Raw genomic sequence first — 27,897 nt, 5'->3', positions numbered from 1 at the left:
TGCCAGGCCCCTCCTGCACTGACAGTGGCCCCTGGCACTGCCAGCTCCTGGCACTGCTGCCCCAGAACAGCCAAGCAGCACAACTGGGCAGCAGGGCAGGATCCAGCCCAGGCACAGGGGGGACACAGGACATGGGGACATGTGGCCCAGGGTACTGAGGAGGGGCTGGGGCAGAGGCGTGCAGCCAGGGGCAGCGGTGGGGGAGGCTGACTGCAGCAGATTGTGGCTGTCCCCCTGGTGGGGTGAGGAGCCAGGGGGATGGCATCAGCTCTCCCCCAAAGCCTGCCCACCGGGCTGAAGCACCACAAAGGGCAAGGTGGGCATGCTCCCAACTCCCCCAGCGTGCTCCCTGCCTGGGGGCACAGGCAGGACACCCTGGGAAGAGACAAGGGAGCCTGAGGAGACCTGCCCACAACCTGGCACAGCCCCATCCCCAAGGGGGCTGCCTTCTCCCAGCACTGAGCCTTGGTCAGAGCCTTCCTCAGCTGGCAGGGCCCAGCTCAGTGACAGACTACAGCTTAACTTAAAACTGAGAAGGTAGAGACAGATCCACAGAGTGCACACAGGACAAGGACAGGACAGAGCCAGGGAGGGAGCTGAACGTCTCCCTTACAATAAAAATGAGGGCTCCACCTCAATGCCAGTGGAGTCTGGGGTCCCCTAAAATACCAATTCAGAGAGAGCTGAGGGGCAGGGCGGGGCAGGGCGGGGCAGGGGCTTGGACCATGGCATCTTCCCAGGCTGCGCCGTGGGCTGCAGGGCCTCAGCTTCTCCTGGACTTCGAGTGCTGGATAAGCCACTGTAGGGTGATGTCTGTGGGGGCAAGGCACACTCAGAGCCTCTCCTCTGGCTCTCACCCACCCCTGTGCCTGGGCACACTGCTGCCATGGGCACAGCCAGCACCCTGCCAGCACCCTGCAGCCCACTCACCAATGTTGTCCTTCTCTTTGCAGGAGATGGAGTAGCAGCAGATCTCTCTGTCCTGGATGGCAGAGAGGTTCCTGCAAGGGGGGAGTGAGCAGGGGAGGGGTGAGCAGGGGAGGGGTGAGCAGGGGAGGGGTGAGCAGGGGAGAAGGAAGCTCATGCTGCAGGCCCCTGAGGAGCATCTGCAACCAGGAGCTGCCTCTGGGCAGCCTTTTAGTGAGTCCCTTTGGCCCTCAGATGGGGGAGGGACACTGCAGGGCTGAGCTCAGGCTGCCCAGGCTGCCAGGCTCCTGCAGGGGGCTGGGTGGGGGCAGCAGCACAGGGTGCCCAGATCCTCGCCCTGAGCCCACAGAGAGCCTGGCCACAAAGAGCACAAAGGTTCCCTTCCTACCTGTGGCTGCTAAGCCCTGCTGTGAGCCCAGGCAAGGTGGGGCTGGGAGCGGCACAGGGCTGATGTGTGGAGCTGCAGAGCAGCCCCTGAGCCAGGGCAGATCTCCAGAGGCTCAGGGGGAGGCAGAGGTGCCGAGAGTCAGCACAGTGTCCCCAGCGGCCCCATGCTGCATGGGGAAGGGGGGGTAAGGGACACTGGGGGTGTCACCTGCTGAGCAAGGCCTCCAAGCTGCCAGGGGCACCGTGCCTGCACCGGGCAGAGTGGCAAGAGGGTGGCAGGAGCAGCACCCACAGCGGAGCTCAGCTGCACTGAGCTGGGCCCCGACGCCACCGTGTGGCATGCGGCACCCAGCCCTGGCACCGGCAGCTCCCAGCTCCTCCCTGTCCCCACAAGCAGGGAGATGTCACCAGCAGCCATTGTCTCCAGCCCCCTGTGATGCCACCCTGGCTGGGGAAGAAGAGGCAGAGCCTGGCAGGGTGGCCCTGCTGGTGGGCAGGCAGAGGGAGGTCCCAGCAGGGCTGCCCAGGCACACTTACATCTTCTCGATGAGCTCCTTCTCGTCCAGGGAGCCAGGCAGGTCTCGCTTGTTTCCCAGGACTAGGACCTGCAGGGGGCACAGAGGGGACACCTGAAGCCACCAGACCAGGCAGGAAGCTGCCTGTGCCACCCAAGAGTGGACCCTGCTGGAGATGCCAGGCAGCCCTGGCCGCTTCCCCTGGGTGTGCTCAAGGCACAGCCCTCCCCTGGGCACGGACTTCAATCAGCAGCCTTCATTAGCCCACACAGCATCTCCTGGGCACCTTCTGAGTCCCCCTGAGAAGCTGGCTCCCTGCAGAGCACTGGCACCTCTGGTGCCATCTTGGATGCTCTCCCAGGGACCTTGTGTGGCCAGCCCTGAGGTTATCACAGGAGGGAGGTGGAGATGCCCAGCAGAACCTGCTCTGTGGGCAGCCTGCCCTGGCAGGGGCTGCCTGCATCACCCACTGAGCTCTGCCTCAGGCCTTTCCACAGCCACAAAGGCATCCTCGGGCCCTGCAGCCCACCAGGCACCCTGCAGGCCTCTGCAGCTCCCTGAGGTGCACCCCATGGCTGTCAGCTGCCAGGGACAGTGCCATGGCCACCTGCCCAGGGTGAGCAGGGCTGGGGAGCAGCATGGGAATGAGCATCCCCTGGGTCACATCTGGAGCCCTGCTCCCAGAACAGAGCTCTCAGCAGGGCTGCAAATGCAGCCTGTGAAGGTGGCAGCGAACATCTGGGACCTGTGGCAGGATCCTCAATCAGCTCCTCCCATAGGTTCCCATTTTAATGATGGAATCCCAGAATGGTTGGGGTTGGCAAAGCCCTCTGAGATCCCCCAGGCCAACCCCAACCCAACCCCCCATGGCCACCAAACCCTGGCCCCATGGCCACAGCTTGCTGCAACCCCTCCAGCCATGGGGACTCCACCACCTCCCTGGGCAGCCTCTGCCACGCCCTGACCACTCCTCCAGCAAAGACATTTTGCCTCCTCTCCACCTCAGCCTCCCCTGGCACAATTCCAGGCCAGGTCCTCTCCTTCTATCCCCTGAGACTGGGGAGCAGAGCCCAACCTCCCCCCTGGCTCCAGCCTCCTCTCAAGGAGCACAGAGAGCAAACTCTGGATGCTGCCTAAGCATCCTGCCCTGGCACACACAGTGTGCCCCATGCTGGCCCCCCATGCAAATGTCAGCCCAGGAGCTGCTCTCCTAGGAGAGGAGACCCTCATGTCCCACCAGAAACAAGGTGCAAATTCCTCCCTGAGGACACCCTGGAGGTTTTCTGGACTCTCCTACAGCTTCCTTCCCTGTTGGCTGGCCCAGCCCTGAGCTCTGAAGTGTCTTTGTCCCAGCTCCTGCAGGAGTGCAGTGGGGATGGGGACACTCCCCAGGGGAAGGGAATTCCCTCCCCACATCTCCTTGGGAAGATCCAAGCCCCTTGCTGCACACTGTGCCAGGAGCAGCCTGGGGGCCAGGAGCAGCAGGGGCTGGGTGCTCACTGGGATGCCCTGCAGCTGTGGCTTGTCCAGCAGGTTGTGCAGCTCATTCTTGGAGGCCTCTATCTTCTCCTGGTCTGCTGCATCCACCATGTACCTGCAAGGGAAGGGACACCCCTGAGTGGTGCCAAGGCCCTGCTGCTGTGTTGTGATTTGTGCTGGGCCTGTGCATGGTGATGGGAACAGAATCCTTCCCCAGGATCCTTCCCCAGGATCCCTTTGGCCAAGGAAGGAGAAGGGCTGAGGGCCCTTCTGTGTCCCAGGGGAGTGGGGGACCTCCCTGAAGCCCTCCTCACAGAGGTCCACTCTGCTGACAGCAGGGACATGGTGGGCAGGAGAAGGCCAGGGGCTGCCTAGGCAGGAGAAGCTGCAAGCCAGAGGTTGCCCCTGAGAGCCCCTGCAAGGCTCATGGCAGCTCCTGTGGAGACATCAGAGCAGAGGGAGAAGCAAGAGAAGGTGCAGAAGGGGAGAAGATGTAGACTTGAGACGGGCAAGGACCTGCTGGGCCTCCTGAAGGGAGTAGTCCTGGGCAGTGGGCATGCAGCAAAGAGAAGACGAAGGCAGCAGCCAGCAGTGCCTGCTCTGAGCACAGGGCAGGTGCAGGCAGGAGCTGAGGGACTGAGGTCCACCCAAGGACCTGAGTGGAACCAAAACTGGGGAGGAACTGCTCCAGCAGCTCTATTCCCCAGAGCAAGAAGCTGGCAGAGAAAAGGTGAGAGATAGCATCAAGCTGCAGCAGGCCCTGGGGGTGTTAGGGAAAGAGCTGCTGAGGCTGTGAGCACAGGGAGCTGAGTCCAGGGGCACCAAGGGGGAGCACAAAGACATTGTCCAGGCACTGCCTGCAGGCTGGGGCAGGAGGCAGAGCAAAGGGACATGAAGTGAGGAAGGTGACTGCAGCAAGACCTGGATGGCCACAGGCTCCTCTCAACCAGGTGGAGAAAGCAGAGCATTGAGGAGGAGGCAGTGGCCAGCACAGGGCTGGGACACTGCCAGCAGCATTCCCTGGGACAGTGTCCAGGACGTGTCCCAGCACTGTGACTGTCAGGCACTGCTGTCCCAGCAGCAAGCAGAGTGCTGCCTCACTCCTCCTCACCTGCCAGAAGGAAGGGCAGGACAGAAATCCAGGGGCCTGGGGAGGGGCAGCCGGGGAGGGGCAGCCGGGGAGGGGCAGCTAAGCCTGGCTGGGGAAGTGCTGAGCCCTGGGAGCAGGCAGCCTGCTTCCCAGGAGCATCTGGCCAGGCTCAGCCTGCACTCCCTGCAGGGTTTGGGCACACCTAGAGAGCTGCTGACAGCGCAGAGCAGGCACTGCCTGGAGACCTCTCTCAGCACAAGGCTCCTCCAGCAGCACTCCCACAGCATGGCCTGGAAGTGCTGCTGCAAGCAGCCCTGGCACCAGGCTCCTGCCAAGGGCTGAGCCACTCTGGTGGCCTCTGCTCAGCCCCTGCAGCAATGTGCAGCACAGGAGCCTGGGAGGCAGGAGGAGGAACAGAGCTGGGCCCAGTGGTGCAGGAAGGGAAGGGCTGCTGCCAGGGCTCAGAGGCCCTGGGGGCTCCAGTGTCAAGTGAAGTATCTCAAGTGCCAACACAGGTGCCCAGGGCTGGCAGGGAGCTGACAGGCGGCTGGCAGGGGCCGGGGGGGGGGCAGCAGGGGCCGGGTGGGGCTGGCAGGGGCCGGGGGGGGCCGGCAGGGTCTGCGAGGGGCTGGCAGGGGCGGGGGGGGCTGGCAGGGTCTGTGAGGGGCTGGCAGGGGCCGGGGGGGGGCCGGCAGGGTCTGTGAGGGGCTGGCAGGGGCCGGGGGGGGCCGGCAGGGTCTGTGAGGGGCTGGCAGGGGCCGGGGGGGGCCGGCAGGGTCTGGCAGGGGCCGGGGGGGGGCCGGCAGGGGCCGGGGGGGGCTGGCAGGGTCTGGCAGGGGCCGGGGGGGGCCGGGGGGGGGCCGGGGGGGGCCGGCAGGGTCTGGCAGGGGCCGGGGGGGGCCGGCGGGGGCCGGCAGGGTCTGGCAGGGGCCCGGGGGGGCCGGCAGGGGCTGGCAGGGGCCCGGGGGGGCCGGCAGGGGCTGGGGGGGGGCTGGCAGGGGCTGGCAGGGGCCGGGGGGGGGGCCGGCAGGGGCCGGGGGGGGGCTGGCAGGGGCTGGCAGGGGCCGGGGGGGGCCGGCAGGGTCTGTGGGGGGCCGGCAGGGGCCGGCAGGGGCCGGGGGGGGCCGGCAGGGGCTGGCAGGGGCCGTGGGGGGCCGGCAGGGGCCGGGGGGGGGCTGGCAGGGGCTGGCAGGGGCTGGCAGGGGCCGGGGGGGGCCGGCAGGGGCTGGCAGGGGCTGGCAGGGGCCGGGGGGGGCCGGCAGGGTCTGTGGGGGGCCGGCAGGGGCCGGGGGGGGCCGGCAGGGGCTGGCAGGGGCCGGGGGGGGCCGGCAGGGGCTGGCAGGGGCTGGCAGGGGCCGGGGGGGGCCGGCAGGGTCTGTGGGGGGCCGGCAGGGGCCGGGGGGCACTCACACGATGGCGCTGACGCCGCGGCAGTACCGCTCCCACATGCTGCGGAACCTCGGCTGGCCTCCGATGTCCCAGAGCTGCGGCAGGCAGGGGCTGGCATCGCTGCACCGTGCTGCCCACCGCCCCTCCCCGCAGAGCTGCCTGGCAGAGCGCGGGGCACGCACCAGACCCTCCCCATCCCTCCCCTGGGGCTCCGGGCTCGGGAGCAGGCTGCTGGGCTGGCCGAGGAGCGCTCCGGGAGGGGCAGGCCGTGGAGCCCCTCCTGCAGCCCGTCCCCGGCACACGGCAAGGGCACGGCCCCCGGCCCGGCTGGGGCGCTGCCCCCCGTGCCCAGCACGCCTCCTGCTGCCATTTCAGAGCGCACAGCCTGCTCTCAGAACGCTTCTGCTGCGGGCAGAGACCCCCAGCCGGCTCCTCCAGCCTGTCCCACTGCTGCTCCAGATCCCCCTGGGGCCACCACGAAGAGCAGAGGTTTGCCCTCCCTGCTCTGGGGCAGAGGTCACCACTGCAAGCCGTGGCCTGGCCTGCCCCAGGGCTCCCACCCTCAGCGGGGTGGCCACATCCCTGGGGCCCCACCAGCAAACCAGAGACCGAAGAAAGCCTCCGACTCCGCATCCCAGACTGGCCCTTACCACAGGTCTGGGCCCACTGCCCCCTTCCCCTCATCTCCTCTGCTGGGAACCTGCAGCAGCCTAAGGCAGATCCTCCCAGCTGCAGCTGGGGCTGCTGGCATCAACCAGCCTGCAGCAGCAGGCTCAGCAGCTGCCTGCACCCCAGCCTGCAGCAGCAGCTGCTCCTCACCTTTATGGTCACGTTCCCCTTGGTGATCTTCCTCATGTTGAAGCCCACCGTCGGGATCATGTCCTCGTTGAACTGGCCTGACTGCAGGGGAAGGGCACAGGGCGTCAGCGGGCAGGCAGCCCTGCCCTGTGCTGCCAGCCTGCCCAGCCCTGCCCCACGCTGCCAGCCTGCCCTGTGCTGCCAGCCTGCCCTGTGCTGCCAGCCTGTCCAGCCCTGCCCCACGCTGCCAGCCTGCCCAGTGCTGCCAGCCTGCCCTGTGCTGCCAGCCTGCCCAGTGCTGCCAGCCTGCCCAGCCCTGCCCCACGCTGCCAGCCTGCCCAGTGCTGCCAGCCTGCCCAGTGCTGCCAGCCTGCCCAGTGCTGCCAGCCTGCCCTGTGCTGCCAGCCTGCCCAGTGCTGCCAGCCTGCCCAGTGCTGCCAGCCTGCCCAGCCCTGCCCTGTGCTGCCAGCCTGCCCAGTGCTGCCAGCCTGCCCTGTGCTGCCAGCCTGCCCAGTGCTGCCAGCCTGCCCAGTGCTGCCAGCCTGCCCAGCCCTGCCCCACGCTGCCAGCCTGCCCAGTGCTGCCAGCCTGCCCAGCCCTGCCCCACACTGCCAGCCTGCCCAGTGCTGCCAGCCTGCCCAGCCCTGCCCTGTGCTGCCAGCCTGCCCTGTGCTGCCAGCCTGCCCAGTGCTGCCAGCCTGCCCAGCCCTGCCCTGTGCTGCCAGCCTGCCCAGTGCTGCCAGCCTGCCCAGTGCTGCCAGCCTGCCCAGCGCTGCCCAGTGCTGCCAGCCTGCCCAGTGCTGCCAGCCTGCCCAGCCCTGCCCCACACTGCCAGCCTGCCCTGTGCTGCCAGCCTGCCCAGCCCTGCCCTGTGCTGCCAGCCTGCCCTGTGCTGCCAGCCTGCCCAGTGCTGCCAGCCTGCCCAGCCCTGCCCCACACTGCCAGCCTGCCCTGTGCTGCCAGCCTGCCCAGCCCTGCCCTGTGCTGCCAGCCTGCCCTGTGCTGCCAGCCTGCCCAGTGCTGCCAGCCTGCCCAGCCCTGCCCCACACTGCCAGCCTGCCCTGTGCTGCCAGCCTGCCCAGCCCTGCCCTGTGCTGCCAGCCTGCCCTGTGCTGCCAGCCTGCCCAGTGCTGCCAGCCTGCCCAGCCCTGCCCCACACTGCCAGCCTGCCCTGTGCTGCCAGCCTGCCCAGCCCTGCCCCACACTGCCAGCCTGCCCTGTGCTGCCAGCCTGCCCTGTGCTGCCAGCCTGCCCAGCCCTGCCCCACACTGCCAGCCTGCCCTGTGCTGCCAGCCTGCCCAGCCCTGCCCTGTGCTGCCAGCCTGCCCAGCCCTGCCCCACACTGCCAGCCTGCCCTGTGCTGCCAGCCTGCCCAGCCCTGCCCTGTGCTGCCAGCCTGCCCAGCCCTGCCCTGTGCTGCCAGCCTGCCCAGCCCTGCCCCACACTGCCAGCCTGCCCAGTGCTGCCAGCCTGCCCTGTGCTGCCAGCCTGCCCAGCCCTGCCCCACGCTGCCAGCCTGCCCTGTGCTGCCAGCCTGTCCAGCCCTGCCCCACGCTGCCAGCCTGCCCAGTGCTGCCAGCCTGCCCTGTGCTGCCAGCCTGCCCAGCCCTGCCCTGTGCTGCCAGCCCTGCCCAGCCCTGCCCTGTGCTGCCAGCCCTGCCCAGCCCTGCCCCACACTGCCAGCCCTGCCCAGCCCTGCCCTGTGCTGCCAGCCTGCCCAGTGCTGCCAGCCTGCCCAGCCCTGCCCTGTGCTGCCAGCCCTGCCCAGCCCTGCCCTGTGCTGCCAGCCCTGCCCAGCCCTGCCCTGTGCTGCCAGCCCTGCCCAGCCCTGCCCCACACTGCCAGCCCTGCCCAGCCCTGCCCTGTGCTGCCAGCCCTGCCCAGCCCTGCCCCACACTGCCAGCCCTGCCCAGCCCTGCCCAGTGCTGCCAGCCTGCCCAGCCCTGCCCCACACTGCCAGCCCTGCCCAGCCCTGCCCCACACTGCCAGCCCTGCCCCACACTGCCAGCCCTGCCCCACACTGCCAGCCCTGCCCAGCCCTGCCCCACGCTGCCAGCCTGCCCAGCCCTGCCCCACGCTGCCAGCCCTGCCCAGCCCTGCCCCACGCTGCCAGCCCTGCCCCTCGCCCCTGCTGCACCAGGAGACCAAAGGCTGCAGCACAGTGGGGGTCACATGGAGCCTGCACTCGGCTGCCCCCCCCCAGCCCCACTGCTGTCCGGGGCGGGGCTGGAGGCTCACTGCGCCCAGCCCTGCCCAGGGGGACCCCAAGCCCTTCCTGGGTGGGGCTGAGACCCTGAGCACTGAAACATCTCAGGTCAGCTGTGCCAGTCCCAAACCTCTGCTGCAAACCCTACTGGCAGGGCTTGCAGGGTGCATGCAGGGTGCAGGGAGCCGCCTGGGCACCACCTGGGCACCACCTGGGCACCAGGGAGCCGCCTGGGCACCGGCTCCTTTCCAGCCCAGGGCCTTTGGCTTGTTTGCTGCTTCAGCTCACTCACAGCCCAGCCTCAGCCTCTGCCCCCTGCCTGTGCATGAGGGCCAGGGGCTGCTGATGGCGGACAGGGAGGGACACAAAGTGTTGCCTCTGCCCCTCCCCAGGAGCTGCCAGCAGCCCAGAGCCACACTGCTGGGACAGACACAACCCCCTGCAGAGCCCCACAGCTGCTGGCACAGGGCTGGGCTGCTGGCACAGGGGCTGGCACAGGGCTGGGCTGCTGACACAGGGGCTGGCACAGGGCTGGGCTGCTGGCACAGGGCTGGGCTGCTGACACAGGGGCTGGCACAGGGCTGGGCTGCTGGCACAGGGGCTGGCACAGGGCTGGGCTGCTGGCACAGGGGCCGGCACAGGGCTGGGCTGCTGGCACAGGGGCTGGCACAAGGCTGGGCTGCTGGCACAGGGGCTGGCACAGGGCTGGGCTGCTGGCACAGGGGCCGGCACAGGGCTGGGCTGCTGGCACAGGGGCCGGCACAGGGCTGGGCTGCTGGCACAGGGGCTGGCACAGGGCTGGGCTGCTGGCACAGGGGCTGGCACAGGGCTGGGCTGCTGGCACAGGGGCTGGCACAAGGCTGGGCTGCTGGCACAGGGGCTAGCACAGGGCTGGGCTGCTGGCACAGGGCTGAGATGCTGGCACAGGGCTGGGCTGCTGGCACAGGGGCCGGCACAGGGCTGGGCTGCTGGCACAGGGCTGAGATGCTGGCACAGGGCTGCTGGCACAGAGCTGGGCTGCTGACACAGGGGCTGGCACAGGGCTGCTGGCACAGGGCTGGGCTGCTGGCATAGGGCTGAGATGCTGGCACAGGGGCTGGCACAGGGCTGGGCTGCTGGCACAGGGGCCGGCACAGGGCTGGGCTGCTGGCACAGGGGCCGGCACAGGGCTGCTGGCACAGGGCTGGGCTGCTGGCACAGGGGCCGGCACAGGGCTGCTGGCACAGGGCTGGGCTGCTGGCACAGGGCTGGGCTGCTGGCACAGGGGCTGGCACAGGGCTGGGCTGCTGGCACAGGGCTGGGCTGCTGGCACAGGGCTGGGCTGCTGGCACAGGGCTGGGCTGCTGGCACAGGGGCTGGCACAGGGCTGGGCTGCTGGCACAGGGGCTGGCACAGGGCTGGGCTGCTGGCACAGGGCTGGGCTGCTGGCACAGGGCTGGGCTGCTGGCACAGGGCTGAGATGCTGGCACAGGGGCTGGCACAAGGCTGGGCTGCTGGCACAGGGGCTGGCACAGGGCTGGGATGCTCTGTTAAAGCCACCTCCACCTTGCAGCCTGCTGCTCATGCCCCCTGCTGCAGGGTGCCCCAGGGCTGCTGGCACAGGGAGCTGTTGCAGGTGGCTGCAGCTTTGCTCTGCCATCCTTGGGCAGGGCTCAGGAGCTGCCACAGTCCTTCAGCCTCTGCTCCTGGCAGCAGCCTCAGTTGGACTCAGGTTTCTCCTCCTTGCTTTTGAAATCATCCCTCCAAAGGGTCCTGCCAGGGAGGGCATCAGGGCAAGGGTTGGTACCCAGGGCCATGCAGCACTGGGCCCTTTGGCCACCAGTGCCAGCCTCCTGCAGGCACCACCAGCTGCAGCCAAACACCCCAGCACCCCCTGCCTGGCCGAGAGCCTTTCTCGCCCTGGGGCCTCTCAGCTGACACAAACCCCAAAGGGGAAGGCAAACAAAGGCCTTGTTGAGCCAACAGCTCCTCCGGCCCCACCACAGCAGCCAGCCCCCAGCCTCCTCCTGCCCCCTTCCAGGGGCTCTGCACATCTGCCACTTCCCCTTCTCCTTTCCCCTCTGCAGCCACCGGCAGAGCTCAGCAGCCAGAGGGGCTCCGAGCTGCAGGCACCCAGGAAGCACAGGAGGGGAGGGGGAAGAGGGGAGGGGGAAGAGGGGAGGGGGAGGAGGGGAGGGGGAGGAGGGGAGGGGGAGGAGGGGAGGGGGAGGAGGGGAGGGGGAGGAGGGGAGGGGGAGGAGGGGAGGGGGAGGAGGGGAGGGGGAGGAGGGGAGGGGGAGGAGGGGAGGGGGAGGAGGGGAGGGGGAGGAGGGGAGGGGGAGGAGGGGAGGGGGAGGAGGGGAGGGGGAGGAGGGGAGGGGGAGGAGGGGAGGGGGAGGAGGGGAGGGGGAGGAGGGGAGGGGGAAGAGGGGAGGGGGAAGAGGGGAGGGGGAAGAGGGGAGGGGGAAGAGGGGAGGGGGAAGAGGGGAGGGGGAAGAGGGGAGGGGGAAGAGGGGAGGGGGAAGAGGGAGGGGGAAGAGGGAGGGGGAAGAGGGGAGGGGGAAGAGGGGAGGGGGAAGAGGGGAGGGGGAAGAGGGGAGGGGGAAGAGGGGAGGGGGAAGAGGGGAGGGGGAAGAGGGGAGGGGGAAGAGGGGAGGGGGAAGAGGGGAGGGGAAGAGGGGAGGGGAAGAGGGGAGGGGGAAGAGGGGAGGGGGAAGAGGGGAGGGGGAAGAGGGGAGGGGGAAGAGGGGAGGGGGAAGAGGGGAGGGGGAAGAGGAGAGGAGAAGAGAGAGGGAGGGGGAAGAGGGGAGGGGAAGAGGGGAGGGGGAAGAGGGGAGGGGGAAGAGGGGAGGGGGAAGAGGGAGGGGAAGAGGGGAGGGGGAAGAGGGGAGGGGGAAGAGGGGAGGGGGAAGAGGGGAGGGGGAAGAGGGGAGGGGGAAGAGGGGAGGGGGAAGAGGGGAGGGGGAAGAGGGGAGGGGGACGAGGGGAGGGGGAAGAGGGGAGGGGGAAGAGGGGAGGGGGAAGAGGGGAGGGGGAAGAGGGGAGGGGGAAGAGGGGAGGGGGAAGAGGGAGGGGAAGAGGGGAGGGGAAGAGGGGAGGGGGAAGAGGGGAGGGGGAAGAGGGGAGGGGGAAGAGGGGAGGGGGAAGAGGGGAGGGGGAAGAGGGGAGGGGGAAGAGGGGAGGGGGAAGAGCAGGGAGGGGAGGGCAGGGCAAGGAAGGGGCGGGGCGGGGGCAGTCCTGCACCGCTGGGCAGCAGGGCACAGCTCCTGCACACTGCAGCTGAGCACAGAGCCTGGCTCCCAGGGGCTGGAGGGTCAGCTGCAGAGCACTGCTGAGGAGCTCTGCGCAGGCCGGGAGCCAGCCCGGGGCAGGGCTCAGCGCTGCAGGAAGCTGCTCTGCCTCCCCCAGGCAGGGAGCAGCCTCTGCCAGCAGGGCACAGCCTTGCTCAGCCAGAGCCTGCCTCCAGCATGCCTGTGGCCAAGGCCCCCAGAGCGCTGCTGCAGGGCAGGGGACACTCCCGCTCCGGGGTGCTTTGCCCCTGGCCCTTGCTGCCCTGGCACCTGTGGCAGCGCTCCCCATGCCAAGCTGCTTCTGCTGCCCCCCAGGAGCCTTGCCAGCTTGGCATGATGCCACGGTGACGTGCCCCCTGCCCTGCCCAGCCATCCTGCACGCCAATGCCTTTGACACATCCTCAGCCAGCCCCTGCAGCCCTGGGGTCAGGGGGAGCAGAGCCCAGCCAGGAGTGCCAAAGCTTCCCCGGGCACAGCGCAGGAGCCGCAGCAGGGCCCTGCAGGCCGGCCCTGGGCTGGGCTTTGCCAGGCTCTCAGCACCCTGCCCCTGTGCCCTGCCTGTAAGGCCTCTCACCTCCTGCCCAGCCCCAGCACTTCCCAGCTGGGTGGCCAGCACCAGGCTCTGCAGCAGGGAGCAGTGCCCCTGCCCTGAGCCCCATGGGCACCACCCCCCTGCCACTGTGCCCTGCTTGGCCGGCACCCAGGGCCACAGCTCACTGGCACCTGGCACACAGCTCACTGGGTGGCATGGCCTGGATGTGAGCAGCAGCCCCAGGTGCTCACAGACGAGCTCCTCCTGGGCACTGGGGGTGGCAGCTTGGCCTCTGCCCATCTGAGGGCACATCTCCAGCAGGGCATGGGGAAAGGCAGCTGCCCCCTGCCCCAGGCTGGACGGCTCCCACCTGCAGCTGGGCCATGCCCCAAGCACCCAGCTCCTGCAGGGCTCCTGCAGCGTGGCGCCCAGTGCCTGCCAGCCCCTGGGAGCTGCAGCCAGGGAACCTCAGGGGCTCAGCTCCTCTCACCCCCCCGCAGACCCTGCCCAGCCCTGTGCCCAGCACAAGGTGGGAGCAGCTGGCAGCAGGGGCTGTGTTTGCAGAGCTGCTGCCCCTCCAGTCCCCAGGGCAGCCCAAGCACAGCCTGGGCTCACCCAGCTCCCTGACACCTCTCACAGTGCCCAGCTGAGCCACAGCAGTCCCACAGGCAGACACCTGGCACCAGGTAGCCAATTTGGGTAGGGAAAAGCCCAATTCAAGCCAAGCTTTCACAATGCAAGAGAGGCTGCACAGCTCCCTGGGCTCCGAGCGGCACAGGGCAGCCACGGCCCAGAGCCAGGCCCCGGCACTGCGGGGTGCCCAGGCCCGGGCAGGGAGGCTGCCAGCTGGGCCTGGGTGGCATGGAGCCAGCCCAGAGCTGGCAGGTCTTTGGGGGAGGGAGTCTCAGGGCTGCCCCAAAGCCTCTGCTCGCTTCCAAAGCTGTGCAGAGCATCAGCCCAGGGCCGAGCTGGCCGCGGGCAGCCAGGGCTGGGCGAGCAGCGCCGGGGCCCAGGGCTGGCACTGGGTGCAGGTGGTGCCAGCAGCCACACCTGCAGCCTGGACACAGGCCCTGGCCCTGCAGCTCCCCTCCTGGCCGTGCAGCACTGCAGCTGCAGCAGGCTCTGCTGCCCTCCCCCAGCCCAGGCTCACAGACAGCACTGGGCTGCAAGGCAGCCTCCAAGGGCATCTTCTCCAGCCCCTGCAGGCAGCAGGGACATCCCCAGCTAAGAGCAGGCTGCCCAGGGCCACACCAAGGCTGATCTTGAATGTCCCCAGAGGGGAGGCCTCCACCAGACTCCTGGGCAGCTTGCTCCAGGGTCTCAGCACCCTCCTTGGGAAGAACTTTTTCAGGGCTCTCTTATCTCAGTGGCAAAAATGGGATCTGGGGACAGACCTGTGGCTGGCAGCCAGGCCGCAGGCCAGCTGGCCTCGGAGCCCAGGGGATGCCAGGGTGAGCAGCAAGCCCAGGGGAGCCAGGCAAGAGCCATACAATGCAGGCAGGGGCTCTGGGGGCAGAGCAGGCACCACTGAGGCTCAGCTGCTCTCATCCAAAGCTTCTCAGCAACAAAGGAAAACTCTTGGGTTGCTTCTGCTCCTTCAGCACTGTAGCACAGCCCAGAGGGCACAGAGCCAGGGAGACACCAGGGGAGAAGGCTGCTGGAGGGATGGGAAGGTCCAGGACAACTGCCAGAGCAACCATGGGGCCTGAGGGTCAGCTGAGAGACCTCTGTGAGAGTTAGGGCTGAGGAGCACACAGCAGCCACTGCCACCAGTGAAGTGCAGTGGAACCCTCTGCCTCCCCCAGGGCTGCCAGGCTGAGTGCTCCTGAGGTGACAACCAGGAGAGAAACCTGCCCTGAACCCCAGTGCTGTGGTTGAAGGGTTCAGAGGGGCACAGGGGCACCCCAGTGGCTCTCCCTCCCCTTTCCTGCCTATCCTCTGTGGAAGGGGACAGGAAGCTCTGCAGCTCTCTCTTCCCTTTGGCCTTGCTCCCTTTGGGAGCTGCTGCTGGCACCCTCAGGGAGGTCAGGCTGCACCCAGCTGTGGTGGGGAATCCACTGCCACCCCAGCCTGGGCTCTCTGCAGGTGCCCTTCCCCCCAGCTCCTGTGCACCCCTTTGCCCTGGGGACCTTTTCTTCTCTGTTAACATCACCTCCTCAACTCCCAGTTCTGTGCAAGCCTTTTGGTTTGCCCCCTGGGGGGAGAGGGAGAGGAGAGGTAATCCAAATTCACTCCTGACAGCCAAGCACTGTGCAGCTCTGGGCCCCTCACCAGACACTGAGTGCTGCTGGAAGGTGTCCAGGGGGGGACAGTGAGGCTGTGAGAGGTCTGGAGCACAGCCCTGTGAGGAGAGGCTGAGGGAGCTGGGGCTGCTCAGCCTGCAGAAGAGGAGGCTGAGGGGAGACCTTCTGGCTCTCTACTGCTCCCTGAGGGGAGGCTGGAGCCAGGAGGGGCCTGGCCTCCCCTTCAGGGAACAAGTGACAGGATGAGGAGAAATGGCCTCAGACTGCCCCAGGGGAGGCTCAGGTTGGACATTAGGAAAGATTCCTTCAGCAGAAGGGTCATGGAGCACTGGCCCAGGCTGCCCAGGGCAGGGCTGGAGTCCCCAGCCCTGGGGGTGTTTGAGGGAGCTCTGGATGAGGAGCCTGGGGCCAAGGTCTGAGAGCTGTGCACAGGCAGGGGCTGGGCATGGCTGGACTCAGTGGTCCTGAGGTCCCTTCCAAGCAGGAGAGTCTCTGGCACAGTGCAGGCTGGAGCTAAAGCACTGCTGCTGTGTCCCCACCTGCAGAGGAAGGGAGGACTGCCCTGGGCTGTTCACTGAGAACAAAGCACCAGAGGAAACCCAGACCAAGAGCAGTGAGAAGCAAGCAGTGGCTGCAGGAGCAGGGAGCTGGGGACAGGGACAGACCTCTCATGAAGTGCAGCTGGTGGAAGTTTGCTGCCAGGCCAGGGAAAATACAGGAGGTTGCTCCTTGGCCATCTGTCCTCAGGTGCAAGGGTGCAGAGCCTTCAGCTCCCAGAGCCTGTCCTGAAGCAGTCAGCCCCAGCCCCATACCCATCAGGCACAGCTGCCGAGCCTTGAGCCTGTGCCCAGCCTGACCCTGCTCATTCTCAGGCACCAGCTCCTTCCCTGGGCCTCTGGGAAGTGCCTGAGGACAGAGCCCTGCCCCATCCTCCTCAGCAGAACCTGGCCCTGCTGCAGGGGCAAGGGCTGAGGAGCTGCTGGTGCCATCCAGACAGAGCCCCTCTGGGCTCCAGAGCAGGGCCCAGCAGCTGCTGCAAGGAGCAGGCAGAGGACTGAAGCCCTCACTGAGCTCACCACAGCCACCAGTCCTTGGCTCTTCACAGATGGATCCCCCTCCAAGGCTGCCCTGCTTTGGAGGGCCGGAGACCTCCAGGCCAGGCTCCTGCTGCCCTGCACCTGGGCACTCTCACTGGCACCTTTGGGGCAGCCTCCAGGGCAGGCACTCATTGCAAACAGGACTGCAGCCCCCTCAGCCAGCAGCTGCTTGCCAGCTCCAGGCTCTGGCTGTGCCTGGTGGGGATCCAAGGCCCCCACTCAGCTGTCTGAGGCTGTGGCAGGGCTCAGCCCCAGGGCCCAGGAAAGGCCTGGGGCTGCATGGCAGCCCCCAAGCCCTCACCTGGGGATGCCAGCACCAAGCAGGCAGGGAGCACACCACAGTGAGCTGCAGGCACGGGTGGGCCCTGCACCAGGGACAAGTGGCCTCTGAGCCCTGCTCTGCAGCCCACTGCTGGTGCTCAGTGCCAGACACAGAGGATGGAAACCCTCAGCCAGGACAGCAGCCAGAAATGCAGCTGTGCAGCACAGTGCAGCACAGTGCAGCACAGGGCATGGCCAGACACAGACTGGCCTGTGGCCATGCAATGGATCCTTTGCATCCCCTCATCCCTCTGGCTCCCAGGTTTGCTCCCAGAAAGCCCCTAGAAGCGAGGCCAGGATGCCTCTCCCCTGCACCTGGGGCTGGGGCAGGACTGGCTGAGACCTGCCCCAGTGCTAAGTGGTTTATAGGGAAGCCTAAGCAGTCCACCAGCCCCAACCCCCTTCCAGGGACCCCAAGGCTCAGCCAGTCCCAACCCCCTGCCATGGGCAGGGACACCTCACACCACAGCAGGTTGCTCACAGCCACCTCCAGCCTGGCTGCAAACACCTCCAGGCAGGAGGCTTCCACCACCTCCCTGGGCAGCCTGTGCCAGGCTCTCACCACCCTCCTGGCCAACAACTTCTTCCTCACAGCCAATCTCAATCTCCCCACTTCTAGTTCTGCTCCATCCCCCCCAGTCCTATCCCTCCCTGACCCCCTCCAAAGTCCCTCCCCAGCTTTCCTGCAGCCCCCTGCAGCTCCTGGGAGGCCACAATGAGGTCTCCTGGGAGCCTTCTCCTCTCCAGCCTGCACAACCCCAACTCCCTCAGTCTGTGCTCACAGCAGAGCAGCTCCAGCCCTCTGCTGCTCCTCCTGGCCCTTCTCTGGACACCTTCCAGCCCCTCCAGATCCTTCCTGGCACAGAGGCTCCAGCACTGGCCCCAGAGCTGCAGCAGAGTGGAGCAGAGGGGCAGAATCCCCTCTCTGCCCTGCTGGCCACACTTCTCTTGCTGCAGCCCAGGCTCTGCTTGGCTCTCTGGGCTGCCAGTGCTCCCTGCTGGCTCCTGCTGAGCTTCTCCTCCCCCAGTACCCCAAGGCCTTTCCTTCAGGGCTGCTCTCCAGCCAGTCCCTGCCCAGCCTGTATCGGTGCCTGGGATTGCCCCAGGCCAGCTGCAGGACCTTGCCCTTGGTCCTGCTGAACCTCCTGAGGTTATCCTGGGCCCAGCTCTGCAGCCTGCCCAGGACCCTCTGGATGGATCCTTCCCTCCAGTGGTCAGCAGCACCACACAGCTTGGTGCTGAGGGAGCCTCAGTGCCACTGCCCATGCTGCTGAGGAGGATGATAATCAAGACTGGTCCCAGCAGTGCTGCTGCAGGGCAAGCAGATGGCATTGTTTGGGGCTCCTTGCCAAGCAGCAGCAAGATGGTGCCACTGGCTGAGCCTGGCCAAGCCCTTCAGCCCTCATGATGTTTCTGCTCTGGACAATGCAACCTACACTGAGGCACCACTTGTGCACACTGGGGCCAGTGGCCACAGTGTTCCCAGCTCTGTTTGACCTCCTCACCAAGGGCAGTGGGATCCAGCCTGCAGGTGGCACCGAGTGGTGCAGCTGGCACGGGAGAGGTGGCATCCAGAGGGACCTGCATGGGCACAGCGAGCCCCTCTGAGCCATGGCTCAGCAAGGCCAAGCACAAGGTCAGGCTGGGGATGAAGGGCTGGGGAGCAGCCCTGAGGAGGACTTGGGGCTGTTGGTGGTTGACAAACCGGACAGGAGCCAGCCCCAGGCACTCGTAGCCCAGCCCCAGCCTGGCCTGGGCTGAGCCCCAGCAGTGTAGGCAGCAGGGGCAGGGCCAGCTCAGGTCAGGCAGAGCCCTGAGCAGCCAGAGCCAGTTAAAGATGTTCCTGCTCACTGCAGGATTTGGGCTGGATGAGCTTCAAAGGTCTCTCTCCATTCCAACCCTCTGTGGTGCACTGATGCTGGGAAATCCCTGCTGTGCCCTGATGCCAGCACAGCCTGCAGCTGCAGGGCCAGGCTCTGCCCCAGGCAGCTCCTGCCCTGCCAGCAGCACGGAGAGTGCCCCAGGAAACCCTACCTGCCACCTGCTCCACAGAGCTCAGGGGCAGCAGCAGCAGCCCCAGGCTCTGCCTCTGGAGGCAAGTGACCAACCCAGCACCAGGCCCAGCCCCCAGCTCTCCCTGCCCTGGGCCCTGCCAGAGCCCCCCCAGAGGCACAGCTGGGAGAGACAGCACAGCAGGTCTCCTTGCTCCTCCCTCAGCATCTCCAGCACCTCTCTCCTCTGCCTCCCCAGCCATCCCTGGGCACCTTGCAGTCCCTGCCTCCCCTCTCAGGCTCAGGCACTGGAGTTCCTCCTGGCAAGAAGGGTCACAGTGGTGGGGGGAGACTGGCTCCGGGTGGGAGCAGGCACTGAGTGCTGTGGTGCTGTAAGCTGCTGTCAGGAGGCACCTGTGCATCCATCGCCCTGCCTGGTGCCACCTACAAGGCTGATGCAGGGCTCTGAACACTCTCTGAGCAGGGCTCAAGCATGGGAAGGTGTCCCAGCGCCCCCCAGCTCAGAGACCTTGGCCTGCACTGCCTCCCCTGGAAGGCTCTCTAGCACTGGTGGGACCTGCAGTGTTGAACCAAGAGCAACAGAACTCTGTCTTGTTTCAAACATGTGCTGCACTGAGGGGTTTGGAGCCCAGCACCCACTGAAGGCTCCAAGACACTCGGAGTTTACCTCTGATTCCCCTAGACTGAGGACAAGGCAGTGAAACCCCAACTGGCTTCAGGTTAAAGCCAGGTCCAGATGTGGTTTACGGCCTTTCACCCCCCCATGAATGCAGGCCTTGGAGTGCCAGCTCCTGACAGCCAAGGAGTGAATAAAATGAGCCTGGAACAACCAAACCTGCAGCCAGGAGAGCCAGGAGCAGGCATCCTGCCCCGGAGCTGAGGCTGCCCCCAGCAAAGCCTTCACCCAGCAGGGACACAGCTCCGAGCCCGCAGGAAACCCTCCCAGCTCCCCAGCAACAGCATCGAGCCTGTCCTGGCAGACAAGGATGGCAGCAGCTCCCCCCCCACGGCTGTGCCCCCCCCCCTAGCGGCCCCCAGCAGCTGCAGCCCCAGGCTGGGAGCTTTGTCTGCATCACAGAGACCTTTGGAGCCTTCCAGCAATGCCCAAAGCTGACCCTTTTCAGGTCAGGTTTGTCCCCAGGCCCAAACCCCCGGTCCCAGCCATTTCCCCTCTAACGCTTCCATTGCACCCCCTGAGGCTCAGGGAGGTCCCACGCAGCGCCTGCTGGGCTGGGACCTTCACCTCAGTCGTTCAGCTGTCCTCAGCCAGCTGCTCCCCACAGGCCTCCCTCTGGAGGTCACTGCCTCTGCTCCTGCTGCACCTGCGACAGAATCTGAACTTCCCAAATAACTTCAGAGGCAAAGCTGCAGCAGAGCTGAGAGCTTGAGCCTGGCTGCCTGGCAGGGGTGCGAAACACCCAACCACAGAGCTCCTGCGACAGCCTCAGCACCCAGCCTCCCTCCAGCGGCTCCTGGGCATCGCTCTCCCCTGTGCCAGCCCTCGTGTCCAGGCCCTGCAGGTGAAGCCTTGCATGCAGCAAACCTGCCAGGTATGGAGCAGGAATCCCAGCAGCGGCCATGCTGAGCCCCTGCTGCTGCAGACAAGGCTTGGCAGAGGAGGAGGCCTGCGAGGGGCAGGCTGCTAAAGGAGCCACTGGGAGAGGGTGAGGACCATCCTGTGACCTCCAGCCCTGTGCAGGCAGCCCAGCCCAGCCCAGCCGGTTTGGGCCAAGACTCCACCACCCTTTAAAGCTTATCTGGTTGCTTTAAAAGAGCTCTATTTTTACTGCTGGCTGTGCTGCTATTAACAGGCCAGCAAGGGGCTGGTGGGGCCCACGTGGCACCACCATGTCTTGTCCCAGCATGGGACTGCACAGAAGGAGCACTGGGCATGCAAGCAGCAGGGCCAAAGTCATCCCACAAAGGGCTGCTGCTCATGGTCACTGCCACACAGCCACGGTGCCCCCTGCTCCCCTGGCAGGGGAGAGCCAGCAGGAGACCTGAGGGACTGCCGGCAAAGCAGCTCAACAGCGAGAGCACCACTGCCTCCAAGGATCATCTCAGGGGGTCCTGCCCCTGGGCACTTTTGTCCCTGCAGCACCCAAACCGAGGGAAGCCCTCCCGGGAGCACTGCCTCCAAAGCAGCTGCAAAATGACCTTTGACGGCCCCACAGCTTCCAGCGCCCCGGGCAAGCAGAAACGACTCTCCTGGCTCCGGAGCATACACCCAGGGAGACAACGTGCACGGAGCAGGGGCTGCAGGGGCACCCGGGGGGGCCGCATCCATCCCCCTCCATGGCATCCTCCTGGGAGCCACCGCCCCTCCAGCACCGCCCCACCGGCGGCTCCCAGCTCCCAGCCCCACACCCAGGGGGGGGCGAGAGCAGCCCCAAGAGCCAGAAGGGAGACTCCACTAAGCATCCCCATGGGTGCATCCACACCGTGGGCCTCAGCACCCAGGGCCCCCAACTCCAGCCTGCAGGTCTGGGGGCCCCGTGGGTGAAGGAACTCAGCTGGGAAGAGTCCGGGGCTGAGGGGTCCCCAGGGTGGGAGTCACTGCCCTGTTGGGGTGCAAAGCTCAAGCGGCTGAGACAGCCCCCTGGCACCCACAGGACGCTGCTGGAGGGTGCTGGCCGAGGAAGGGACGAATGTCCCAGGGCACAGAACCTCACGCCGAGCCCCCGGCCCTGGTGGCACCGCGCCCGGCAGGGTCCTCGGGAGGCCGCACCTGCGGCGGGGCCCGGCGATGACAAAGCGCCAGCGGCCGAGGGGCTGAGGGCAGCGACCCCCCCCCGCGCCCCGGCCAGGGCTCCCGCAGCGCCGGGCAGCGGCAGACCCCCGGGGGACCCAGCCCGGCGGGGCAGGGCAGGCGAGCGCCGGATGCTGCCCGGGGTCTGCCGGTGCTGCCGGGCCTGCTGCCTGCACCCCACCGCCCAGCCCGGGCCCTGCGCCCCCAGCCCGAGCCCCCACCCCTCAAATGCATTTCTGGGCTCGGGTGCAATAGGGCGGACCCCGGGGAGCAACCGGAGGTATGCCAGATGGAGGTGCAAGGAGGGGGCGCCAGAAGCAGGGGTGCAGCCCCGCGGCCCGCAGCAGAGCCCCCCGCGGGGCAGCGGGCGGGGGGCAGCGGCGCTCACCGCGATGACGTTGACGAAGGTGGTCTTGCCCGAGTACTGCAGCCCCACCAGGGTCAGCTCCATCTCCTCCTTCCAGAACAGCGCCCGGAACCAGTCCAGCAGCTTGTTGAAGAGCGCCAGCATGGTGCCGGGCCGCGCCGCGCCGAGCCGAGCGGGGACAGCCGGGGCGGGCCGAGCCGAGCCGAGCGGGGACAGCCGGGGCGGGCCGAGCCGAGCCGAGCCGAGCCGAGCCGAGCCGAGCGGGGACAGCCGGGGCGGGCCGAGCCGAGCCGAGCCGAGCCGAGCCGAGCCGAGCGGGGACAGCCGGGGCGGGCCGAGCCGAGCCGAGCCGAGCCGAGCCGAGCCGAGCGGGGACAGCCGGGGCGGGCCGAGCCGAGCCGAGCCGAGCCGAGCCGAGCGGGGACAGCCGGGGCGGGCCGAGCCGAGCCGAGCCGAGCCGAGCCGAGCGGGGACAGCCGGGGCGGGCCGAGCCGAGCCGAGCCGAGCCGAGCCGAGCCGAGCGGGGACAGCCGGGGCGGGCCGAGCCGAGCCGAGCGGGGACAGCCGGGGCGGGCCGAGCCGAGCCGAGCCGAGCCGAGCCGAGCCGAGCGGGGACAGCCGGGGCGGGCCGAGCCGAGCCGAGCCGAGCCGAGCCGAGCGGGGACAGCCGGGGCGGGCCGAGCCGAGCCGAGCGGGGACAGCCGGGGCGGGCCGAGCCGAGCCGAGCCGAGCCGAGCCGAGCCGAGCCGAGCCGAGCCGAGCCGAGCCGAGCGGGGACAGCCGGGGCGGGCCGAGCCGAGCCGAGCCGAGCCGAGCGGGGACAGCCGAGCCGAGCCGAGCCGAGCCGAGCGGGGACAGCCGGGGCGGGGCCGAGCCGAGCCGAGCCGAGCCAAGAGGCGGCCGAGCCGAGCGGGGCCAGCCGGGGCGGAGCCGAGCCGAGGCAAGCGGCGGCCGAGCCGAGCCGAGCCGAGGCAAGCCGAGCCGAGCCGAGCCGAGCCGAGCCAAGCCGAGCCGAGCCGAGCCGAGCCGAGCCGAGCCGAGCCGAGCGCGTGCGGGCCGAGCCGATCGAGGCCGAGCCGCCGCCGCCGCCCCGGTATTGTCCGCGCGCCTCCTGCCGCACAGCCGCGCGCCGCTCTGCGCGCGCCGGGTGGGGCCCACGCAGCTCCCGTCACCGCCGGCATTGTCGCCCCCTGCCGGAAAGGAGGACCCCCTGCAGCAGGCGCGGCACCGCTCTGCTCCCCCTGCACCCCCAGCGCCCTGCACCCTGCACCCTCTGCACCCCTGGCGCCCTGCACCCTGCACCCCCGGCACCCTGCACCCCCGGCACCCTGCACCCCCAGCACCCTGCACCCTGCACCCCCGGCACCCTGCACCCCTGGCGCCCTGCACCCTGCACCCCCAGCACCCTGCACCCTCTGCACCCTGCACCCTCTGCACCCCTGGCGCCCTGCACCCTGCACCCCCAGCACCCTGCACCGTCTGCACCCTGCACCCTGCACCCCCGGCACCCTGCACCCCTGGCGCCCTGCACCCTGCACCCCCAGCACCCTGCACCCTCTGCACCCTGCACTCCCTGCACCCCCAGCACCCTACACACCCTGCACGCCCTTCACCCTGCACCCCCGGCACCCTGCACCCCCGGCACCCTGCACCCCCAGCACCCTGCACCCTGCACTCCCGGCACCCTGCACCCCTGGCGCCCTGCACCCTGCACCCCCAGCACCCTGCACCCTCTGCACCCTGCACTCCCTGCACCCCCAGCACCCTACACACCCTGCACGCCCTTCACCCTGCACCCCCTGCACCCTGCATCCCCAGCACCCTGCACCCCTGGCGCCCTGCACCCTGCACTCCCTGCACCCTGCACACCCTGCACCCCCAGCACCCTACACACCCTGCACGCCCTGCACCCTGTACCCCCAGCGCTCTGCACACCCTGCACCCCCAGCACCCTGCACCCCCTGCACCCTGCACCCCTGGCACCCTGCACACCCTGCACCCTACACCCCCAGCACCCTGCACCCTACACCCCCAGCACCCTGCACCCCTGGTGCCCTGCACACCCTGCACACCCTGCACCCCCAGCACCCTGCACCCCAGCACCCTGCACCCCCAGCACCCTGCACCCTCTGCACCCTGCACCCTCTGCACCCTGCACACCCTGCACCCCCAGCACCCTGCACCCCCAGCACCCCCAGCACCCTGCACCCCCAGCACCCTGCACCCCCTGAACCCCCAGCATCCTGCACCCCTGGTGCCCTGCGCACCCTGCACCCCCAGCACCCTGCACCCCTTGCACACCCTGCACCCCTTGCACACCCTGCACCCCCTGCACCCTGCACCCCCAGCACCCTGCACCCCCTGCACCCCTTGCACACCCTGCACCCCCAGCACCCTGCACCCCTGGCGCCCTGCACCCCTAGCACCCTACCTTGCACCCCTGCACCTCTGCACCCCCTGCAATGCTGCACTGGTTACCCCTACACTGAGGACTGAGCAACTGAGGACTTTTGCACCTCCAGCACCACTGCAGTGGACCTCTGCACCATGCAGCCCTGGTCCCCATGATCCTGCAACCTCTCCCAGCACCCCTGCAGCCTGCACCAAACCCATCTCAGCACACAGAACCCCAGCACCTCCAGTACCTCTGCACCCTGCACCTCCTATGGCCCTGCCCTGGGCACTCCTGTGTCCCTAGCACCACCCCTGCACCCTGCAGTCCTTGCACCTTCCTGAGTCCTGTGCCTTCTGCAGCCAGCATCCCTGCTACTGCTGTGCCCTTTTGCCCCTAGTGACCCCTGGCAGCCTGCACTGTGCAGCATGTGTCTGGCACCTGGCACTGGCTGGCATGTGCCTTGCACCCTGGGACAGAGGCTCTGCAGCAGCTGGCACCTGCCCCCTCCAGCCATGCCAGCTGGGCAGACCCCCCAACCCTGCACCTTGTTTGTCTCCACTGGACCCCAGCTCCCTCATGCACCCAGGGGTCCCACAGGGCTCCCTGGTAGCCACAGCAGGGCTAGGCCAGGCCATGGGTCTGCTCCCCTGCCCTGCTGCAGCCCGTGCCCCTGTCCCCCTGCTACCATCTACCTGAGACATGGCCACGGCAGGAAAAACGTCCGTGGCCAGGGGCCAAGGCAGCTTGGGTGGTGCAGCAGGACCACCTGTGCCACAGTGCCCCTCACCAGCCCTGAAGAAGGGCCAGGGACCACGTGGCAGTGGGGGGGTCCCAGTGGGGACCCCAGCTCCCAAGCCTCAGCAGACACTAACAGGTGAGATGAGGGTGACCCGGAGGTGAGCCCACGGCGGGTGCCCTGTGCTGTGAGGAGACCTCACAGGGGACCTCATCCACTGCTGTTTCCTTTCAGCAAAGGGACAGTGGAGCCTGGGCCTTGGCCTGGAACCTTGCCCCCAGGCTCTGGCTGCTCAGGTTTCTCAGGACAAGACCTCTGCAGGGCCAGGTGCCCAGGGGACAAGAGCTGCTGAACCATTTTCCACATGTGGCATCACAGCGTGGTAGGGGCTGGAAGGGACCCTGGCAGATCACCCAGCCCAGCCCCCTGCCAGAGCAGCAGTGAGACACAGAGCAAAGGCTCAGCGCTCTCCAGGGAGGTTTCTGTCACAGCTTTGTGCCTCCAGCACTGCCTGCTGCGATCCTGCTGCGCCCTGCAGCCTCAGACCCCCTCATCTGCAGCCCCTGAGCTCTGCTGCTTTGCAGGGGATACTGAGCTGCTCCCTGTGCTGCCTCTGCCTTGGCTCTGCTCTGCTCTCCACATGGCTGTGGAGAGCTCAGGGCAGTCGGCTGCCAGCCAGGTTGAGTCCATCCAGGGTGGATGCCAGCCAGTCCCAACGGCAGGGCTGGCACAGGGGCACACTGGCAGCTCCCTGCAGCAGGGGGAAGAGGCAGGGCTGGCACAGGGGCACACTGGCAGCTCCCTGCAGCAGGGGGAAGAGGCAGGGCTGGCACAGGGGCACACTGGCAGCTCCCTGCAGCAGGGGGAAGAGGCAGGGCTGGCACAGGGGCACACTGGCGGCTCCCTGCAGCAGGGGGAAGAGGCAGGGCCTTTATGCCAGCCCACACGCAGAGGGAGGATGCTGAACTCCCTGCTGGGGCTGCCTGTGTGTGCAGAGGCAATGCAGAAGCTGGGCTGTGGCTGGGACTTCCTCACAGCATGTGGCAATTGATGGGGCAAAGAGTTTCCATCATGTGCTGCAGGTCACTGGAAGCTGCCTTTGCTTTCAGAGACAGGAAGCATTTTGCTTTCAGAGCACTGCAGCTGCTGGGGAAGGGAGGCCTAAAGCAGCAGGGGGGGTTGGTGCTCTCTGTAATTACTCCATTCATTGGAGCTCCTCCTCACACCAGTGGAAAATTAACTGACCCCCAGTTCTTGTGTCCTTTCTGCCTGAACACGTTGTGGGGTCCAGCCCAGGGGATGTTCCTACCCCAGGCTGGGGCTTCCCACCCAAAACGCCTCTGGTGCTGGAGCTGTGAGCAGAGGCTGCCTCCTGCCAGCACCGCTGCAGTCCCTGCCCAAGGAGCTGCTCCTCCAGGCCTCGACCCAAACCCTCTCCTCAGAGCAGAGATGGGAGCTGGAGGCCTCCATCCCCGTGCTGGGAGGGACACCAGCAGAGGAGCAGAATGACCATTTGGAAGCACCAGCTCCCCTCCAGCTGCCCCCACCTCCCTCACCCCTGCAGGGGAAGGGTCTCACGCCAGCCTTGGCAGCCCTGGAGGCTCTTGGCTGTTTGCTGCTGCTTCGAAGCAGGGGAGCTCAAGCTCTGCTCCCTGCAGAGCAGCCATGGCAGCAGGCAGAAGGATGCAGTCCCTGTGGCTGCAGCACTGTCTCCCTTTATGTCACCCATGCCAGGAGTGTGAGACTGGGCAGGGAGCCTTGTGCAGGAGCACTGCTGCAGGACCTCTCCAGACAAAAGCACTTCTGAGGCAGCCAGGAGGTTTTGCTGTGGTTGCTCAGCCAAGTGCCTTAAAGGAACTGCCTTGTGCCCTTGCTGCTGTGGGTAAGGGATGGCTTCTGCTCCGGGTTCCCCCGTCCCACTGCGACCACTGGGCTCCAGCTGGCACTCCTGTGTCCCACACTCTCCTGCTGCTCCTAGCCACCACTTCAGCCCTGCTGCTGGGTGAGGTGCTGCTGGGTGGACCTTTGTGCATGGACCCCTCAGGGGGCCTTTGTGAGTTCCTGGGCCCCCTGCTATTGAAATGTCAAAGCCTGCCTTGAAAGGTCTCCTTTCTGCTGGTGGCTTGGCCATGGACTCCTTGGCATCCCCAAGGGTGCTGATGGAGACTTGTCAGTGAGAGCTGGTGCTGAATACCCAAACCAAGGGCTTTGGCCCATCCTGCACCATGGCTTTGGCCCTGCTGTGCTGTGCCCATGGGGACACTGTGCAGCCACTGCTGCTCTCCATGAGCTGCAGTGAACTGGGAGCACCCTGGGGCTCCTTGCCACCAAGAATGCCTACATGTGCCCCCCAGAGCTGTGCCCCATATGGCCACCAGGCTTTTTAACTCCCATCCGAGGCAAGCTGCAGCCCGGAGGAAATTGATCAGCATAGGAATGTCCAGGCCAAAATTACAGCCATGTGGAAAAGGCCTTTTCCTGAGCAGGACCTGGCCTGCTGGGGACATGGTTCACAGGAGTGTGCAAGAGTGTGCCCAGCACCAGAGCTGCCTGCCTGCTAGTAGTGTGGCTGCACCTCCAGCAAAGCACTGAAAGCCATGAGAAGGGTTTAAGGGAGGGGAGTGGGGATCATGAACAATCTTGGCCCTGCTGAAAGCCCCGGCCAAGGTCAGAGGCTTGAGCTCATCCTGGGGCATGGGGACACCCGAGGTTTTGCAGTGAGTCCTTTCCCTGCTGGGCACACCATGGCTTTCTGGACAGGGATGAGCCTGCCACAGTCAGATTCTGCTTCAGGCCTTCACCAGGGGAGCCCCAGGACAAGGGTTGGCAAGGGCAGAGGCACTGGGCCAGCACAGCCCTGGGGAATGCCTGGCAAATGAACACAGAATGGAGAGATGCTGAGATAGTGCAATGTGGTCTGATAAGGGTCTGGAACAGAGCTGCCAGAAACTGAGCTAAAGGAAAACTGAACATCCCCTGCAGCAGGCAGCTGAGCTGGCACAGCCCCCAGCACTGGATGGGGAATCTGAGAGGGGGTGGCACCACCTTCTGCCCAGCTGCTGGTCCCAGCACTGCTCCTGTGTGCCTTGGGAGAGCCTCAACACAGCTCTTGCTGCAAGACTGCCCTGAGCTCTCCTCTGGATCATACACTGGAAGCATGGGAAGATGGTGCACGTGCTGCTGTGCAGGGAGCACAGGGAGCTGGACTGGTGCAGTCTGTAGGCTCTTCAAGTTCCTCTGTCTGATGGCAGGGTAGGGTGGAAAGACTTGGAGAGGAGGACACTGTGGCCAGCTGCATAAAGCCTGTCTTGGATAACTCCAAAATTCTGTTGGTGGCTTCAAAGACAGATCCAAAGGCATAAAACTAACTGAGAAGTCAACGTCC

At 67.3% G+C, this 27,897-nt stretch overlaps 2 protein-coding genes across 2 annotated transcripts; one reads left to right on the top strand and one right to left on the bottom strand.

Annotated features, from left to right (window-relative positions):
• Positions 1-702: 702 nt before the first annotated feature.
• Positions 703-21,567, bottom strand: ARL8A (ADP ribosylation factor like GTPase 8A). Its single transcript, XM_054176278.1, has 7 exons — positions 21,403-21,567; positions 6,607-6,687; positions 5,809-5,882; positions 3,330-3,423; positions 1,852-1,919; positions 931-1,001; positions 703-813 (listed from the first exon to the last, which is right to left on the bottom strand). Exons 1-7 carry the CDS (start codon positions 21,523-21,525, stop codon positions 764-766), a joined length of 561 nt encoding a protein of 186 aa, XP_054032253.1. The 5' UTR covers positions 21,526-21,567; the 3' UTR covers positions 703-763.
• Positions 21,524-27,874, top strand: LOC128898901 (uncharacterized protein DKFZp434B061-like). Its single transcript, XM_054176318.1, has 2 exons — positions 21,524-22,087; positions 27,764-27,874. The coding sequence occupies exons 1-2, from the start codon at positions 21,524-21,526 to the stop codon at positions 27,872-27,874; spliced, it is 675 nt and encodes a 224-aa protein (XP_054032293.1).
• The last annotated feature ends 23 nt before the right edge of the window (positions 27,875-27,897 follow it).

Source organism: Dryobates pubescens, chromosome 35 (genome assembly GCF_014839835.1).
Source record: "Dryobates pubescens isolate bDryPub1 chromosome 35, bDryPub1.pri, whole genome shotgun sequence".
NCBI classification, from domain to species: domain Eukaryota; kingdom Metazoa; phylum Chordata; class Aves; order Piciformes; family Picidae; genus Dryobates; species Dryobates pubescens.
Note: the sequence above shows the minus strand (reverse complement) of the source record. Positions and strands in the feature narration are given on the sequence as shown.

Excerpts from the sequence above, each read along its gene's own strand:
- LOC128898901 (XM_054176318.1), top strand. The coding sequence starts at position 21,524 with ATGGTGCCGGGCCGCGCCGCGCCGAGCCGAGCGGGGACAGCCGGGGCG. Across the intron at positions 22,088-27,763 it reads GCCGAGCGGGGACAGCCGGG|GGTAGGGTGGAAAGACTTGG; the intron begins GCGGGCCGAGCC and ends GTCTGATGGCAG.
- ARL8A (XM_054176278.1), bottom strand. The coding sequence starts at position 21,525 with ATGCTGGCGCTCTTCAACAAGCTGCTGGACTGGTTCCGGGCGCTGTTC. Across the intron at positions 1,920-3,329 it reads CACAGCTGCAGGGCATCCCA|GTCCTAGTCCTGGGAAACAA; the intron begins GTGAGCACCCAG and ends TGCCCCCTGCAG. Across the intron at positions 814-930 it reads CAAAGAGAAGGACAACATTG|ACATCACCCTACAGTGGCTT; the intron begins GTGAGTGGGCTG and ends TTGCCCCCACAG.